The sequence below is a fragment of the Charadrius vociferus genome, unplaced genomic scaffold (genome assembly GCF_000708025.1).
Source record: "Charadrius vociferus isolate BGI_N301 unplaced genomic scaffold, ASM70802v2 scaffold368, whole genome shotgun sequence".
Lineage (NCBI taxonomy): Eukaryota > Metazoa > Chordata > Aves > Charadriiformes > Charadriidae > Charadrius > Charadrius vociferus.
The window spans coordinates 446,137-465,016 of record NW_009649714.1 but is presented as its reverse complement, the minus strand read 5'-3'; the positions used below and the strand labels follow the sequence as shown (position 1 = coordinate 465,016).

The 18,880-nt window shown below is 39.8% G+C and overlaps 1 protein-coding gene across 2 annotated transcripts; it reads right to left on the bottom strand.

Annotated features, from left to right (window-relative positions):
• Positions 1 to 863: 863 nt before the first annotated feature.
• ATP7A (ATPase, Cu++ transporting, alpha polypeptide) lies at positions 864 to 18,508 on the bottom strand. 2 transcript variants are annotated; one of them, XM_009890717.1, is made up of 22 exons: positions 18,401 to 18,508; positions 15,883 to 16,372; positions 13,765 to 14,507; positions 12,616 to 12,802; positions 11,410 to 11,573; positions 10,716 to 10,877; positions 10,034 to 10,110; positions 9,634 to 9,859; positions 8,949 to 9,182; positions 8,557 to 8,648; positions 8,009 to 8,136; positions 7,688 to 7,842; positions 7,245 to 7,379; positions 6,209 to 6,403; positions 5,825 to 6,007; positions 5,290 to 5,503; positions 4,485 to 4,631; positions 3,895 to 4,037; positions 3,351 to 3,554; positions 2,627 to 2,744; positions 1,992 to 2,094; positions 864 to 1,159 (listed from the first exon to the last, which is right to left on the bottom strand). In XM_009890717.1, the coding sequence occupies exons 1-22, from the start codon at positions 18,506 to 18,508 to the stop codon at positions 883 to 885; spliced, it is 4,485 nt and encodes a 1,494-aa protein (XP_009889019.1). In that variant the 3' UTR covers positions 864 to 882. The 2 variants fall into 2 exon arrangements, with proteins under 2 accessions (XP_009889019.1, XP_009889020.1); XM_009890718.1 differs by lacking the exon at positions 8,949 to 9,182.
• Between the last annotated feature and the right edge of the window lie 372 nt (positions 18,509 to 18,880).

Here is an 18,880-nt window from a genome sequence, read left to right as displayed (position 1 = left end):
ACGTTGCTGCCTTCTTAGAAGTAAACATTTTGGCTAACACCACATCACATCCATACTGTACTCAGATATCGCAGGAGTTCTTGGCTTCGGAGAGGTTGGGAACGCACAAACCTCCCAACCTACTCCACCTTCAAGCAGACAGTCTCAGTAGCAGGAGTGTACCGGGGCATGGATGGAGAGCGTTAAGTGTGGGGATGATGGTAGAAAGCAAACCCAAAGCCTCTCAGTTATCTCCACCTTGCAGGAATCCAGACGACAAACAGCGAGATGATTTGAAGCAAGGAGTATGAGAAGCTGGAACCAGATGTTTGGAAAAAGAAAAGGCATTTGAGAGGAACCATTTCTGGAGGAAGGCAAGCTCGGGCTATGGAAACAAGAGTGTCCTGGAAGTTCTGAAGTAAGGCACATCAATCCGCAAACACAGAACCTCCAATATTTTGCAGATGCAGTAATTCATAATTTTTTAACACAGTACTAAACTTGGCTATGCGTAAAGTAGCCTGTTGTAAGGCTGGGAAATAGGTTTCTGGTTCCTTGGTTTCCTTAATTATATTTTGCCAAAAAACGCTATACTGCAAGCTTCACAGAATGGTAACACAGCCCTGTTTGCAAGCATTAACAGCCCCTGCACCATTTTTTTTGGTAAATCTAGTTTTAAAAAAAACCCCAAACCCCCAAACCAAAAAATGACGACCTTGGAAAGTCACTGCAAAAACTACCTTTCTATAGTAACAAAGAAATACATCTGAAACCTCCAGAAACAATTGGTACATGCACAGACTCCTAGACCGCTGTTTTGGTTGTTTTTCATTTTGCTTCAGGGTTGTGGTTGGTTGGGTTTGTTTTTTTTTTTGCTTAGCCAGGGTGGGAGGGGCAAGTCTTTCATAATGCTGTGTCATCATCTTCTCCAAAATCTCCCACCAAAAGCGAATGCTTATCTGGTTCATTAAGAACGATGCTGTTCACTGAACGCTTGTCTGAAAAGAGAGAATTTATAGAGGCTCTACTGTAATTGATGATTCGATCCATCAAGCTCAGTTTAGGCGAGCCTGTCCCAGTCTCGTCGATTCCAATGTGGACGCTGATTTCCGATGGGCTCTTGTGCCTCATTTGGCCACGGGCCCGGAACTCGAGTTTCTCAGCACTTGGTTTTTGGTACCTAAGGGAGGAAGAAACAAAAGATGACAATACATCTCAGGTTGAAGTCAAGTACACTAAAATACGGCAAGAAACTAGCCTACATGCTATGACCACGCACAAGTCAGAGACATTTATAATTCGATCAATGATACGGTAATGAAAGTTTCAGATTTTGCACAGGTACTATCCAGCCAGCAGCTAATTCGGGGATTTTTGGCCCGGATGCAGAAGAACAGGTGGAGCTGACGCACCTCACTCAGCACGTAACTGCTGTGGTGGTGCTGAGCATCTACAAAACACAGTGGCAAAGTGCACCTACTGGGAGTGGACTACTGCAGCTGTCATTGACCACCTCTGCTACTCTCCTCCTTCTGAAGCCTCGTGTGTTAACTAAACTGCCAAAGATACCATTCCCACCACAGTGCTGCCCTGACTTTTACGGCAGAATAACGCCGTGACAAGCGCAGCAGCTTGGTTTGCTTACTGCAACAATCCCCAGGGTGGTGTTTCCAGCTGCACTCTCTCAGAAGGCAGCACGTCCTGACAAGATTCCTCACAAATATACAAAGGCCACTAAGGAATTCGTCATTCTGAACCCACTTCTGATTTGTACATTTCTCTGCACGTTAGAAACGACACTTTTAAACACTACTGTCTGAAGCGCTTTGGACCAACTGACTCCTCTTCTCAAGCAAGAACAAAACCACCTGCTGCTAAAGACAGACCTGCCTGAACTGTTCCTCGCAAAGCTTTGAAATCCGTCACAGTCCCACACTTGGCTTCTGCCACTCGAAGCGAAAGACCTTTGGCTTCAAGTCCAAATTGCAAACCACAAAATTGCTCATACTCACATCTTTAGCAGCAAGGAAGAAAGCACAACGGACACAGAGGAGGCAGCCATTGCTGCAGATCCCATCCAGGGCTGCAAAACCAAACCAATGGGCAGGAAGACACCTAGAAAAAGAACACAGCAATAATTTCAGAGCAGGAACACACCATTATTCGTATATTAACACATTCAATTTCACACAGACTGTCTAATTTTGGTTGTATTTCAAGACCTTAATAAATAGGATTTTAGTTTAGTGTTAAATGACATATATTTAATACACAAATATTTGCGTTCTATCTCAGCTAGAACCTACAGGTGAATAAGCTGGATGTGTCACTTAGGCAGTCCGAAGTTCAGAGGCAGGCATGTCTTGCCTGCCTTGCAGTAAGTAAACTGCTTGTTCACAGGATCAGGCTCATCCAATAAACCTTTTATCTTGAAGTTATTTTCATGTGCTGAGCAAATCCATAATAGCCATAACGTGGGAGGAGGACAGCTCACAAATATACAGCTGCAACGTTCCCAGGCAGAGAACTCTGCGATTCCTGACAGTCAGAAATAAAGTAAATGGATACTCTTCCACAAAACAGTAAATCACTGCCATCTTCTACTCCCAAAGCACAATCTGATTACTGCAGGGAAACATCCACATACCAGCAGCTATGGGGACTCCGATGAGATTATAAATTAGAGCAAAGACAAAGTTGATCCGGATCCTTTTCACAGTTTTCCTTGATAAATCTATACTTGCTACCACATCCATCAAGTCATCCTGCAAGTTAATATGTTTATTGGAGAAGTCAGAGAGAAAAAAAAAGCATACACGTAGCGTCGTCATACTCTGTTTTAAAGCTAACTCCAAGACACCAGATGTAGCAGACTGCCCGTCGTAAGTATTCTGTAGGCTGCTCTGGTTTGTCTGCACAGAGCCCATATCATCACTGCCAATCTTATTCCAGATGTCATCGTAACCCAAACGATGTACACAGCACCACACAGGACAGCTCTAGACACTGACAAGTTCTGTCAAGGTGGTGTTGATGTGTAGGAAGAAGCGACTATAACCTTGGAGGTACAGTGGTACGTTACTGAAATAGAATTTATGATTGCCAAAGGTTGGGTCACTTTTTCCTCCTTTGACCATTCTCAAACTTGAATTACCCCAAAATTTGTAGTACCCGGAAAATGGGGAAGTTTCCTTCATAGGACAGTTACCACTACACTAAACAAACACGATGAAAACAATCTCTTCTCTGCACCAGTTCTCCTGGCTTACGAAGGCTGTACACCTCAGCAGTGGTCTGAATCATTCAAGACATCCTGGATTTTCTAGCCCCTCTTATCTCATCATTTTAATGAAGTACTCTTTATTTCTTACCTTAATTAGAACCACATCAGCTGCCTCAATGGCTACATCGGTACCGGTGCCGATAGCAATTCCCACATTGGCCATGGCAAGAGCTGGGGAGTCATTTATACCATCTCCAACCATGGCCACCCGTTTCCCTTCGTCTTGTAATTGTTTTACTTTGGCTACTTTGTGGGAGGGAAGAACTTCTGCGAACACTTTGGTGATGCCAACCTAAAGAGAGAGAAGTACACAACTGTCTCGCAGCTTTTCTACAATGCTATTCTACCAAAGCTTCTGCCTCTAATAATGTGATTAGGAAGGCTGAAACCCATCTTATCACTCATGAGCTAAGGACCAAACCCAGCTGATATGAGAACAGCTCTGAAGTCGATGCTGTTTCCATTCAAAAATGCTTCTTTAGTTCCCCCCTTACTGTGAATTTGTTTAAATTACCATTTTTCACAATAGACCAGTTCTATGCCAGCCACAAGCAGTATCAACACGACACAGCATGCTTCCTCTAGCTGGGTTGTAGCAAGCTTCAAACATGAACACATGTGTAACAGCTCACCTGAGAGGCAATAGATCTTGCTGTTTTGCTGTTGTCACCAGTCATTAGGACAACTTCTAATCCCATACTCTTCAAAGTGTAGACTGCCAGCTCAGCTTCTGGTTTCACGGTATCAGCAATAGCTATCAAGCCACAAAGCACTCCTAAAAGAACAGAAAGGAAGAATGTGTTCGTAATAAAGATCTTTATTACTTTAGGAAAAAAACACGTAACTTGTTTTTCCCCAGTAAGATCGATTCCAGAAACAGTAATACCAACAGTAAAAAGCAGAAACGAGAACAGATATCAGGGCAGCAGAATTTAAGGCAATAGAAAGCATGGACTGTCCAACAACAAAAAAATTCCCTTCTTTCTCTCTTCTTCCCCTTTGCTCTCTTTGAAGTCTTTGCATTATGTCCAACTCTCCTGTCAACTAAAAAAGGCAGAAAGACATCTTTCTCATATGAAAGTGTTATAAAACGAGCTCATGATGTCTTTTCATCCCATTATTCTGCTTCAAGTATTAACTACTATGACATTATTACTTGTTACTGTCTGTTTAAATAGTAACAAATCAACCTCTAGATAAAAAAAGACAGCATTGAACTTACCATCAACAGCTGCTAGAACTGCTGTGCGACCTCTCCGCTCGTGTTCCGTCATGGCTTTATCAACTTCGCTTTTAACAAGGAGGCCATTTCTAGTCATCCATTCCCGGTTCCCAATGAGAACAGAGTATTTGTGAGAAGTCAGAGTAGCTGAAGGAAGAAAATACAATCCTGCCATCATATGGATAACCAGGAAGGTTCCCTCCAGCTACTCCTGTCCAGTTTCTCCCACTATGCACAGAAATATCATCACAGAGAATCCAAACAGAAAGAAAGTATGCCCCAATACTTTCTGCCCTACCAGTCTTTTCATGTGTTCCTGACAAGACAGACACATTTCTTCAGTACTGGGTAGTCACCACGTCAGCGGACCAAGAATTACAGGTCAATGGACATTAAAGGACCAAGTCCCTTTCTCAGTGCTTCTAATTTATATATAACAACCCAATATAGCTGAAAGATCTAACAAGGAGCCATTCTTGATTGAAAACTAGTCAGTTGGGCAAATATACTTAATTTTGGCTAGCAAATGGTAACTTGGGATGAAACAAAGTAAAACCAGAGACAGCTGAAAGACAATTCCTATGATATTCCAGCCCTATATTCAACATGTAATGTCAAACTGTATTTAATCAAAATGTCCTGAGTGATGTGTGAGCGTGAAATAAGCTAATGATCAACTATTTCAGTTGTGCCTCAATGTAAGTCCAGTTCTCCAGGGCAGAAAAAAGTGACCTCGTTCTTAAGGATCCCCAAGACACAACAGCAAAAGTTATCCATTTTATTCTATCAACCAGAGTTAGCTTACTTGGCAGTTCAGCATCAATAATCAAAGCAGGCTGCACTGATTCATCTGTATTTTCCTCAATTTTCACAAGTGTTGCATTTTTAATATTGTTTTCTTCGACCATTTTATTTTTCCTGTAGAGTAATGCTTCAATATTGGTGACTTTACAGCTAATGCCGCAGCCTGGAACCACCTGAAAATCTGTACATGTCCCAAGGGTTTCTGAGTCCAGTTCCTAAAGAAAAAGTATGCAAAGTGAGAAAATTTTTAAATATATAAAAGCATGCCGTGTTTATAAACCCCACAAAATAAAGTGCAGTCAAACTAACTCTAACAGGAGCAGAGGAATAGTCAATCAATCATCAAAACATAAGTTTGAGTATCCAGCGCATCTACTATGGCATCAAGTGATTTATGTGGGCTCCGCAATTTCCAGCTTTCCCAACTGCATACATCAATTACTTTCTAAATAACACAAAACTATTCATACATACAAAGTACTGCAAGAGAGCCCTTCCATAACACAAACTACTCTTTTCCTGTATAAATAGCTTACCTTCTTGCAGTATTTTGTTATCGCTACTCCAAGAGGATGCTCGCTATTACTCTCTGCAGTCCCCACTATCGCCAGCATTTTATTATGTGGTAGTTGGTTACCCTCCACTAGAAACTTCACCTGCGTCACCTCTGGAGTCCCATGAGTAATAGTGCCCGTCTTGTCAAACACGACCACCTTTACCTGCAGCAAAACAGGAAGGCTTCATTCAGTGAACAAAGCTTTGATGTACAGCTTCCTCAGAAGCCCACCCAATTTAACCCAACTTACCACCATGATCACACATCACTGGTGCACGTGTAACGATCTGCTTGGGCAGCAATTGGGAAAATGCCACCGATACCAGCCGTTAAAGCTCTTGTCACAATAACCCGCACTTCTTACCTTATGCGCCATCTCTAACGGCTCTCCTCCTTTGATCAGGATGCCGTTCTGAGCTCCTACTCCAGTACCAACCATGACAGCGGTGGGGGTGGCTAATCCCAGCGAGCAGGGGCATGCAATACACAAGACTGTGATAGAGGCTTGGAAAGCAAAGCGGATTATCACTTCGGCTGCAGAAATGCTCTTATTGTAACCCTAGTGACAGAAGTTTATTTTAGTAATAGAAGAAGTTGAACAACAGAAAATCTATTCAACTATACATTGCCTTTGTTGTTAAAAAAGCCTGCAAAGTATTAAAATTATAAAGTAAAGCACAGGCAAATTATGCAAAAGCTAAGATTAATGACTAAGTTAATGACTAAGTTCTGTTCTATACTGCATTTACCCACAATCTGTTTGATTTATAGGACATTTTCCTAAATAAGGTACCCCATACTATAACTCTTTTATGCTGTAACGTAATAAAAGATACTCTATTAACAATATATACAATAACAAAGGAAGAGGGTATGAAGATTGCCTTCCTGGAAACTAATAAATTCTAATCAAAAATAGTTGTGAACCAAGAAACCTGTGATCTAAGCAACACGAAGGTACAAGTTAGGAGCCTGATCCTCCTCTGGCATCTGTAACGAATATGGATTCCACTGATTTCAAAGATGAATTTACACAGAGCTACGCTAACAAAGCCAGAATTGGAGCTTGTGACACAAGGGACTTCTTTTCCTCACAGAGAAGGAGTGGAAATTGGGAAATTTTGATGTTTAGTATTTACTTTAATTAACTTTTTTTTAATACTAACTTTCAGGAGTTGATTAATAACTGCAGATTCTCTTTAGGTATAAATGTGGAAGTGATACAGTGTAAAAATATATATAATAGGAAACAACAACAATAACTTACTGTTACTATTAAAAAAATCTAGTCAGCAACTGCCTGCAAGGATAATTCAGAAAGGGGACTATTGCAGTCTAACAGACTTGTAGGCTAACTATTTTTTAAATATTTCAGAAGGTGTTTAAGGAGACTTACTTACCAGAAAGTATTTTTCCACTATTTCAAAATCCACAAAGCCAATTATAATCCAGGCAAAAAGGGTAACCACAGAGACAGCCACAATAGAAGGAACGAAGTAGCCACTAAGTTTGTCTGCAAATTGTTGGATAGGAGCCTAGGAAAGAGGAACACGTCAGCTCCAGCACCATTATGCTTATTCTCTTTTACGCCTTCAGACATAGATATAATCACAGCTTCTGTTTGCAGCACATTTGGCATACCACACTTTATAATTACATATTTACTTAATAAGACGATGAGACTTGGAACAGTAGACTGCATCAAAGTCCTTGTTCAGCAAGACACTTCATTATGCAACTGCAATTCAAATCTAAACAATCTTAACCACTCTTCAAATGATTTGGTATGCTGATGCCTAAACGATAAGACAAAACCCAAATGCTTAATTTGATAATACTCTACCTTTGAGGTCTGGGCCTCCTCCACAAGTTTAACAATCTGGGAAAGAGTTGTATCAGCTCCAACATGGGTTGCTGAAATCAGCAGTGATCCATTCTGATTAATAGAACCTGCAATAACTGTATTGCCAGGTTTTTTAGTCACGGGCATCGCTTCACCTGAAGAAAGGACAACAAGTATATTTTTCAGCAATATTATAACAGCAACCAACTGCTAACATGCAATTAGAAGAGTGAGGAAAGCATCAGCTTCAACTTCCCTTCTTTGTATTCGTTTAAAGTAAAAGAAAAACATTTTTCACGCTTGCAAAAAGCAAATGCTTACCTGTGATAAGAGATTCGTCTACCATAGAGTGTCCTTCAATAACACGACCATCCACTGGGAATTTGCCTCCTGGGATCACTTTGACAACATCACCTCGTTGAACCAGTTCGACATCAACTTGCTCTTCACTACAATGAGTTACAGTGTTTTTAGTAAGAGAGTGTTAACTGAAGTTACCCAGGCAAAAGGAGTTGTCACTATACACAAAGCATAATCCCATTGGTTGACATTTTTAACATATACAAAAATTGTCAGAAGAAAGGCCATTTTAAAGAGCACTACGATTACTTTATCACAGCTTTATTTACTTTTGAGTTGAGAAAATCCACTAATTTTCTTATCACAGCAAAAATTAGCAAGATTCCAATAAAACAAAGTAAAGCAGCGTTAATTTTTCTGCATTTTAACATCTATATCTGGCAAATCCGCCAGCAAATCTGAAGTTATTTTGCTTCATAGTTCTATAGAATGGTAACATTTGTCTGTGAATTAAACACATTAACAACAAAAAAAGAACAACAGAAAAAGCAAATGACAAAGCAAGATACCTTAAAAGAACGTTATCAGGGCCCAAGGTAACAATAGTAGCTTCAGTAGCTTGTAATGAAATTAGTCTTGCCAGTGCTTCTGATGTTTTACCCTAGAATAATAATTTTCATATTTTTCTGACTATGCTATTGAAAAAAAAAAAAAGCTGGGTAAATGACAACTACGTATGTTGCAATTTACCCTACTAAGAGAATACTTTCTGCAAAAGACTTATATTGCCATTTCATATTTTACTAGTGCAGTTACTGAAGATGATTTTACAACAAAGAAGGTTAAAAGAACCTAACAAAGCTTTTTCATGGGATTATTTTTTTAAAAAGGTACACAACATTCTGAAATGATTCTTAGTGTCCTGCAGTTTGTAGATATCATGGGCTTTTATTTTCCTTACCTTTGCAACATGTTCCAGCCACCGGCCCAATGAAATGAACACAAACAGCATTGGAGGTGTGTCAAAGAAAGTTACAGGGTTTACTTTGGCTTTCTCAGCCATGGCAACCAGAAGAATAACAAACGAGTAGACGAATGCAATGGAGGTCGCCAAAACAATGAGCACGTCCATATTTGCAGTTTTGTGCTTCAGGGCTTTGTACGCCTGTATGTAGAAGTGCCAGCCTCCAAACATCTGTAACGAGAGCAGCCGTTGCATTTTATACACGTTTGTAACACACAGCAGCAGCATTTCCATAAGAGAGGGAGACACCCATTTTATTTGTGTCATTTGCCTTCTCCGTGTCTTCCTGAACAACATCCCAGCTCTAGCCGAGGGCTGTGATCTCCACCTCAGTACTCTCAGGTCTTCTCACCTCCACACATTTCCAGTAGCACCTCCCGTGCCCACCAGTGCAACGAGGCAGCCGCAGATGCTGCCCGGCAGCACAGCACCTCCACACTGCCCGGCCTGCCTGCAACAGCCCCCAGCACCACTCGTTTGGGCAAGAGCAGAAGCACCCAACAATCTCAAAAGCATTTTCTATCAGCACAATTACAGTCACTTCTCAAATACTATTTCTTCATCGCCTTCCATTTTAAGTGCTAAAGCCCAGTAAACGAGAAGCTGTCATATTCCCACTTACCTGTACAGGGACACAGAGTAAAAACGACAGAAAATTCATAACAGACAATCCTGGTAGGAGCTGGTATTCCAGGACCATAGAGGAGTGAAGGGCCTCCATTTCCTCAATGCTCATGTTGCGATGTGCGTGAGCATCAGCAAGTTGACTGTCCATAACCATCATGTAAATCATCAGCCCCATGACAGGAATACAGAAAACGAGACTCACAACAAAAGACCTTTTCCACCTCAGATTAAAAAAAAAAAAAAAAGAAAAAAAAATTATTTTGCAGTCAAGAGCTGGATAACATTTTAGCAAGCAAGTCTGCACAGTCACAAAAAAAAATTTCTAACTTTACTGTTGATTAAAAAAGAAGAATCAAAGATGTTTATAGGATCTAAATATGTTCAGGAATACTTACTGCCTTATTTCCTGTTTGTGGTCTAGATGACTAGCAGATCTATCTTTTTTGACTAGTGAAGTAGCAAAACCTAAATCCTAAGGAAAAAAGCATAATAATTGAAAAAAAAAAAAAAAAACAGTCAATTTTTAACAACACTCTGTGCTCATATGAAGTTATTGCCAGATTATTGATGGTGCCAGCCTTACATTTCTTTTACTTTATTAACATTTCTGATATGATTGTTACTAATTTTTAGTCACCTTGAAAAGGTGATGTAGAAATCGACCTTTTAGAACGTTAAAATGCTACTCTAAAACATGGCTTTCCAAAATGGTTATTCCTGAAGCACAGAAGTAGAGAAACTGAGAGAGAAAGCCAGGAAAAACTATTTCACCTCTCTCCTGCTACAGTCTTCATTAGCTGTGCTTTATTTTTCTGCAAACCTATAGCTGGTATCTTCAACTCTACCATAGCATGGATTTCTGAGTATTTCTGTTTAAGACCTTAGGTAAAGTCTGAATAGACCATTGCTTTCGTGCCAGAACATACATATTATCTGCAGAAATCTGCACTAAGAAGATAGCAGATGTAAGAAGAGAGACGGATTATTTTACTTTAATAGTCTCCCCCGCTCTTCTGTATGTAACTCTTCAAAGGACACTGGATATTTTATGAGACATGGTACCTTCATAAAACTTACCTTTATCACTTGTATAACATCTCGAGGACCTATAATCTCTGGATCATATTTAATGTGTGCTTTGTTGGTTGCAAGAGCTACTGAGCAGTATAAAACGCCATTAGTCTTCATGAGGGTGGATTCTATTTTGTGTACACAAGAAGCACATGTCATTCCTCTCACCTGTAAAATAAAGGTTCCTTCCTGTTATCAAAACCACAGGTTATTCAGCAAATGCATCTTTAACAGCAGGAAAAGAAAAAGTGCTTATAACTGTCCTGAATTACTTATTGCATATTTCTGGGGTTTGAAGCAGCGAGACGGAGCACTTTAGTTAAGCCCTTAGTACTAAAGAGGAAGCATAGCACAGAGACAAGGTTAATAAGCTCTGCTGGCTCTTCAAGCTCAGAGCTGGGGTACACTGAGCTAGACTCAGCTACAAATAAAAAATAAAAAAAAAAAAAAAGGAAATTCCTGCAATAGTCAGAGTAATCAAAAAAACACCGGACTATTTCTCTGACTTCAGTGTAGCAGTGAGGCAGCATGGTGTGCAGGACAAGATATAGTTTGTGATACATACCTGATATACTCTTAGACTTTATTTTTTGTAAATTAAGCTCTGATTAACACTTTAGGAAGTGGATGCTTACACAAGCATATCCAACAGATAAAAGTAATAAAGATGGGGGATGGTTGGTTTTAATTACTAGCTTACAACAAGTTCCAGAATTCCATCTCCTTCACCACAGTTTTCCATCACGGTAGCTCCAAATCCCAGCTCCCGTATGAGCTCTGCAATAGCTGAAGGGTGTATGACAGCAGGATTATACCTCACTTCTGCCTTTCCTGCCATTAGGGCAACAAGTATCGAGTGTATTCCTAGGAAACAAAATGTGTGAATGTCAGATCACTTTTAAGAAAAACACTTATGGTAACATCATGGCACAATAGCAATTAATTGAAATTGAGAAAGCTACTACATTGTAGGTACATGTAAAGAAAAACATCATCATTTTTGGAAGATACATCAACAATGCAACAAAAGCACCTAAGTGTAGGTGTGACAGATGAAAGTATTACTCCACGAGTTGCATGTTTTTAACAGTCTAATTACAAACGTTCAACCTATGCTGTATGAAAAGATGATCTATTTTTACTTAAGAGAAGTTCTTCTAAAATACAGTTCTGCTTTATTTTTCTGATCTGCATTTACCATTTCTAAAAGCCTCTTCTTCAAGACAGAAGATGTATGACAAAGGGCAGATCTAACAATGTACAATCCTACTGTACACTAAGTGCAAAGGATTTAGATTCATCCATTTTCTAAGATGAAAAAAATTAAATTCCTGGTTAACCTGGGACATGTTCATCGTCATTACAATAATTAAAGAGAGTCTACATTAATGACTCTTCATTACATCATAGTCGTGGAACTATTTGTTCCTGCAAATATAATCACCACACTGACAGAAGACAGACATAGCTGTCCTGACTCGTAGAGCTAAAATTACCTTACGTCTCTTTAATCCGTAATAATACTGTCCCTCTCTAATAGCTCCCTTTCTAATACAGACATGTATACTTCTGCCTTTAAGTTGCAGACCTGGGATGTCCCTCCAGTAGAAAAGATTTGGTTTAGTTGCAAAAGGATCTGTATTTGACCCCTACGTTCCCTGCGCAGCACTCCAACCCCTGCTTTTGCGAAGGCAGTCTCCAGCCAGCATGCCCACAAAGCAGCAGGAACCACATTGTTTTCACCCCACGAACCAACAGTGAGCTGACTGTGTTCTCACCCATGAAACACACCAGCAATGGTACCTCTCGTGACAACCCACACCTTAAAAACGCTGTACAAAAGCTAGACAGATTCGCTGAAAGAAACGCTTAGAAATTCAACAGATGACTCTGGCATATATCTTACCGTCTTCTCTTCTCAAATTTCTCTCAATGTTGGCTACACACGAAGCACACGTCATTCCTGTAACTTGGACATAGCACTTTGATATAGTCTTCGTCTCTTGCCGAGCAAGGTGAGTTGGTGACACTTTGGAGGGTGGCTCAGTTCTGTGAGATTCCAGCTGCACTTCGGGTGGGGGCTGAGCTATTGCCTTTGCTGAAAAGGAGATTACAATTCATGACATTACACATAGCCACTGCAACGAGGTATGAGCTGGTACTACACCAGCCATAAACACATGTTGCTGTAAATTTAGACCAAAAACTGGTAACTGTACAAGCCTTGTCAATCAGATTCATCTATCTGTCTGTCAATTACGAGTAAGCAAAAGAAAACAAGGCAAAGGGTTGGGCCACTGATTAACTTAGTGTTTTGCTACTATTTTTCCTTTTGCCTTTCCTCACTGCATTTGTCCGTTCTGTTGCACATCTTTTGTCCTCTTCTGTAGGTTGTAAACTCAACCTCTGCATTGCAACCTTAGTTTTACACACAATTTTGTTGCCTTTACCTGGGGCAACTTTTGCTTTAGCTATTAAACTATCTTTATCTCCATCCACAAGCCTTCCTTCTTTTACCCTTCTCTTCCCCATCCCACCGTGGGGGAGTGAGCGAGTGACTGGGTGGTGCGTAGCTGCCTACCGGGGTTATCTCACAACGGCATCATTTTAACTTCCTCAGTGATGTCCACACTCGTCAGTCTTGGCACTCCTCAGTCACGCCTCAGCCTGGTTAAATATCCCTTCACTAGTTACTCCACAGGAGCCAAATCTTTGATAATTCACTATTAAAGAAACTTCAGCCCAGCAATCTGTAATATTCTTTGCCACAAGCAAAGCTCCAATTCCAGCTTCATGCCATGAATATTATACAGTAGCAAACTGGAGCACCATTTGAACATCAGTATTTATCTGCCTTATTTATACTTCCAGGTATCTCAATCATTTTTACTTAATCTGATGTATTAAAGAAAGCATGCATATATTTAATTATCTCATTGACAGCAAAGACATAAAGCTTCTCTTGGCAAGCACGAAGAACTGCTAAATTTCATCTTGGGTGATACCAAATTCTAAACAGAACTGCACAATCCTTTTAAATTTAAAAGTTTAATACGTCATTACCTGATATAGATGCATCAAATCCCATATCCTCTATTGAGGATCGCAAGTCTTCTGGGCACGTTTGCAGAGGGTCGTATTCTATAGTCCCATTACGATTTGAGAGAGAGACATGGATAGATTTTACACCCGCCTTTTGGGATATGACTCCCTCAATGGACTGCACACAAGAGTTGCAAGTCATTCCCTCGATATTTATCACAGCAACTTGAGTAAGTGGCTGGCTAGCATCCTTCAAAGCTGGATGAGGAGACTTCAGTGGAGACGCCAGCGTGGGGAAAAGCGCTACATTTTCATATTCGTCAGGAAGGCTGACTTTAAATGTCTCTGGAGACACCGCCTCTATGGCTCTTCTCAGTACGTCTATGCTAATTAAGTTTGGGTTATAGTTTATAATAGCAGATTTCTTCTCTAATGAAACAACTATACTTGTTACTGACGGGAGTGCTGATATGGTACTCTGAATATTGAGGACACACGAACTGCAGTGCATGCCATCGATTCTGAAGACAATTGTCTTTGTATCATTCGTGTTCAAGATTTCTTTCAGTGCTGTCTCAGAGCCTTTGCTCTGAGGATACCTCAACCTTTCCAGGTCAATAGCACTGAGCTTGAGGGGTCTAGGCTGCTTTTTGAAAGATGCTGTGAAACCCGCAGCTTCAATTTGATGCCTTATTTCTTCTGCTGTAATTAGATGAGGCTGGTAGACAACAACAGCTTCCTGATTGTCCAGGGACACTGAAAATTAATCAACAAAAATAAGTGTGCATTACTGCCCTAAGCATAATAAGCACGTTGCCCTAAGAGCAACAGATCTTCTCACAGCTTTCCAAGAATGCATTAAATGCTCAGAAATGTAACTGCAATGGAAAGGAAACTTAATTGGTTTGGTAAATATCAAACAATTTAGTTCTTCAAACATTTTTTGTCTAGTATTACAACAATTTTCAACACTTTCCCTAAATTTTTTGCTCTCTCCCCACGACTTCCACAAACAGCATTACTATTTCTTACTAAATTTATCTTCTATGAGGGGTCTGTGGTAATACATTCATGCCAAAGCTATTTATACCGATGTCCTGGTTTGAGCAACACAGGACTAATTTCTCTTCTACTGCTTGGGAAAATTGCACATTTAGAAGACTCTAGTGTCCAAATTTGTGAAAATATGTATTTTATAGCCAGCTATGATTTGTGGGTTTCAAGGTCTCAGTGCTTCCGAGCTCGCCAGGTGCAGGGATGAGAAGAAGCGAGACCTCAGCACTTGACCCAAGCTGGCCAGAAGGATTGTTTCATACCATGAATGCCACATTCAATAAAACCTAGAAAGTTTGCTGAGGAGTTCTCTCTCTCCCTCAAAGGCTGCCATCCTGACAACTTCTTGCCCTAGTGCCAGACCCCTGAGCCCTTCCTTTCCTCCTGAAGCCGTAGCGCTTGCAGTGTCCGACAATTGCCGTCCACTGCTGGGAGTGCACACCTTCCTACGGATAGAATGGGCCAAGTATAATCCTTATGTATCTTATATTGCTATCAGGATCAATATTGGTTCTTTAGTGTTATTAATGTTAATTATTCAGTCTTATCCTATTAACTCCACCTATATTTCAACCCTTGTGTTTCCTTGTTTTTCCCCGATTCCCTTTCCCGGGTGGGGAGCGGTCATCGGGTGATAGAATAATTGTTTAAATGATAATAAATTGTTGTGGGTTTCTCAAACCATAACAACTGAAAATTTGCCTTTTAGATATAATCACATATATGCCAATATTAATTTTTAATTGAACAGAAAATAGAAACTAATGTTAATTACAATACAAAAAAAGACATCTGGTATTAGAGGTTTCTATACGCAATAAAATTAATGGAATGTGACTACTACCAAAATACGAAGCAACCAACCACTGAATACTGGAACACATGTAACAGTAACAGCCTTACCATGATTTGGGCCCCTTTCTTCCCTTCTAGTCCAAATTAAACATGTAAGTAAATATCTTGTACTGCAAAGAACAACTGTCACACTAAGCTAATCTAAACCCAAGATATCTCCACAATGCCATCGCAGAACAGCACGGTCAACTTCGATTTATATAAAAATACACTACGGTTTTACCTTTAATCCGCTGAATTCCTTGCAATTTGCCAATCCTCCCCTCAATGGTGCTGGTGCAGGAATGACAGGTCATCCCCTCTACTTTCAGGCGCAGCACAACGCTACTTGCTTGAGACCAGGTGGAATCTTCACACGTTCCAGGCGTTACCTCTGGTGCAGAGATATTTAAATCTACTCCTGGGACCATTTGGATGATCTGCTTGCCATTTATAACGGAAGAAATGAAAGTCACCACTGCAGTTTTTTGATCGGAGGACATTTTAACATCCACGATACCTTTGTTCTGTAGTAGGCTGTTACAAATCTGTTTAGACGTTAGAACTGACTGAGTAGGAATAGTAAGAAAAATAGTGTCAGGTAAAACAGGTTGTGGGTTTGAATCAGATAATGTAGCATCAAATCCCATGTCATATATTGCTTCCTGCAGTGTTGCTGGAGTCTGCAGTTCTGAGTCATAAATGATGACTGCATTCTTATCCTCTAGAGATACCTTGCAAGGGAGGGAAAAAAAAACCAACAATTTAACAAACTGCAATACTAAGAGATGAGAAATAATACCCTGCATGAGACTAGAAATAGCTTTTACTTGCATGTATATTTGTCCAGAACAATTTGATCCATCACTACTCACCTTGAAGAGTAAAGTCATATCAATACCCAACACAAAATAACTTCTGCTCATCTGTGCAAGAACACAGCTAGAAAGAACAGTTTTTTTCCCCACAATCAGTTTCAAAATCCTTTACAAGTCTGTCTACAAGCCACTTTTACTTACGACATCAAGACAGCACCAACGCATTTAATGAAACTTCCAGAGCCAAACTCTCTTGAATTATGATAACTAATCCAATTCAATCCCAAACGCATAACAGCCCCCAGAAAAAAAAAAAATCTAATCACATGTACAATTCTGCAGCTAGTAGTAATTACCCTTGGGCTACAAGGACGGAAGAAAACACTCTTTGAAAAAACCCACAGATTTAAGTAGCAGTGAAAGGAGACCCGTATTTCTAGGCATCTTAGGCACAGGCTGTTAACTTGCTATGAGCAATAAAGTGCAGCAGACCTCACACAACAAAATTCAGTTTCAAAATTTGATATACGACAAACATTAAAGAAGCTGGTTTTCCTCTCTCTGTACATTTTGGTGATCCAGAGATGTGCTGATTTGGTACTAACCTTTCACATCAGATGGTACAAATATCCTTAATTTAATTTGCTCCCAACTGCTGATATATCAAATACAATTATTGCAGTTTCCAAAAGGGAAAGCTGATGCCCGCCAGAGGCCCAACAAATTATCATTCAATTCTATCTCTCCTCTGGGCAAAGGTACAACCTAAAGACCACAGTCATGATTAAATTAGACCAGTTAAATCATTTTAAGGACCACCTTTCTTCTTTTTTGTCCCAATTGTGGGCCTCAACAGATTTAGCAACATTGACGTTTATTGGTTTCATTGCAGTTGGAGGCAAAATGACCCAAATGCAGGTCTGTTTGTCTATATCAGCCATCTAACATTCACCTCCCTTGCTGACTCAACACATAAGCACTAAACAGCCCCCTGTTTTACTATTCTCAGAGATACTTCTGAAACAAATGATCTGGTGAAATTGAAGTTCTGATGCTGTAATGAGGATAATTACTAAATATGATCTCTTAAAGTTTCTTATAGTCCTGTTCTACTCAGACTAAGTTTTTGTCTCTTGCCAAGAGTGGTTTTAGAAATAGTATTCAGCTTTGGGATAAGGTATTTACCTTAAAACCTAAATATAAAACTCTTAGTACTGTCCTGTTAGAAACCTGCTTCATTCCTTATGAGACACTATGGGATGCACATTGTCTTCAGTCAAGTTAAAGTATGACTCTCTCCTCCTTCTCCTATCTCAAGTCATCTGTATATTCTCAGAAATTAGCTGACACAATAAAAAAGCAAGGTTGACAAGATTAAATCTTTTGCTAGAATAAGGGAGAAAAGGAGGATTCTGAAGTCCGATTATTTGGGGGTATAATTTTCCAGGCTGCTTTTATCCTTCATTTGACTTGGTGCTTGCAGGTACCTAGTGATTTATACCTACGCCACAGACATTAACAGTGGTATCGCTGTTTCTAAACCAGCCTGTTTAGTGATCCAAGGCTCTGGTGTCAGAGCATAGCCTGCCATCACAATAAAGCTCCATTCAAGTTGAAGAGGAAATATTAAGCCTTGTGTAAATATTGCTGCTCTTGCCTTTTTTTTTTTTTATTTTTTTAACTTTTTACTTCACAATAGGAAATTAATTGTAAGCCAGAAAATTACTTAAGAGTAACAGATAATGACTCAGCTCCCACTGCAGTGAAGTTAAGCACTTGTTTTTCTCTTGTACTAGAAACACACTAATGCACTTCTAACATTAGCTTCCCATGAAACATACAGAATATACTCTAGTCACATAATTTGCTCCCTTGGTGTATACTTTATCATGGTTTCTGGTATAAGAACAAAGCATTGTAAGAAACAGCAATAGTGTTACTTACTTTAATGTTATGGATACCATTCATCTTCCCAACATGCTGTTCAATGGTTTGAACACAGGAATGGCATGTCATCCCCTCCACACCGATGACTATGGATTTTGCCTCCATTGTGAAATTCTACTCAAGTCTTCTCATTGCTGTTGGCCAAAAACAATTAAGACATTTGTTCTTAAATCATCTCACAAAGATTGAAATCAAGACAGGGATTTAACATTTGATGTACTTGCCCATGTGTAACTCTAGCAGATGTCAAAACCTAAGCAAAGCTGAAAAGGAAGGAGAACTTTAGGTATTTATTCCTACAAATTTTCAAAAAGGAAAAGTGTTCAGACATATAGTATTTTATTTGTGTTACAATCGAGATCATTTAATTGCATGAAGCAAACTGTGATTCACTGGTGTGTGAGATGAAACTATAGGGAGAAACAAATGAGAGAGACACACAAGCTTTTGGAATGCTAGAACGATAGAGGATGGCAT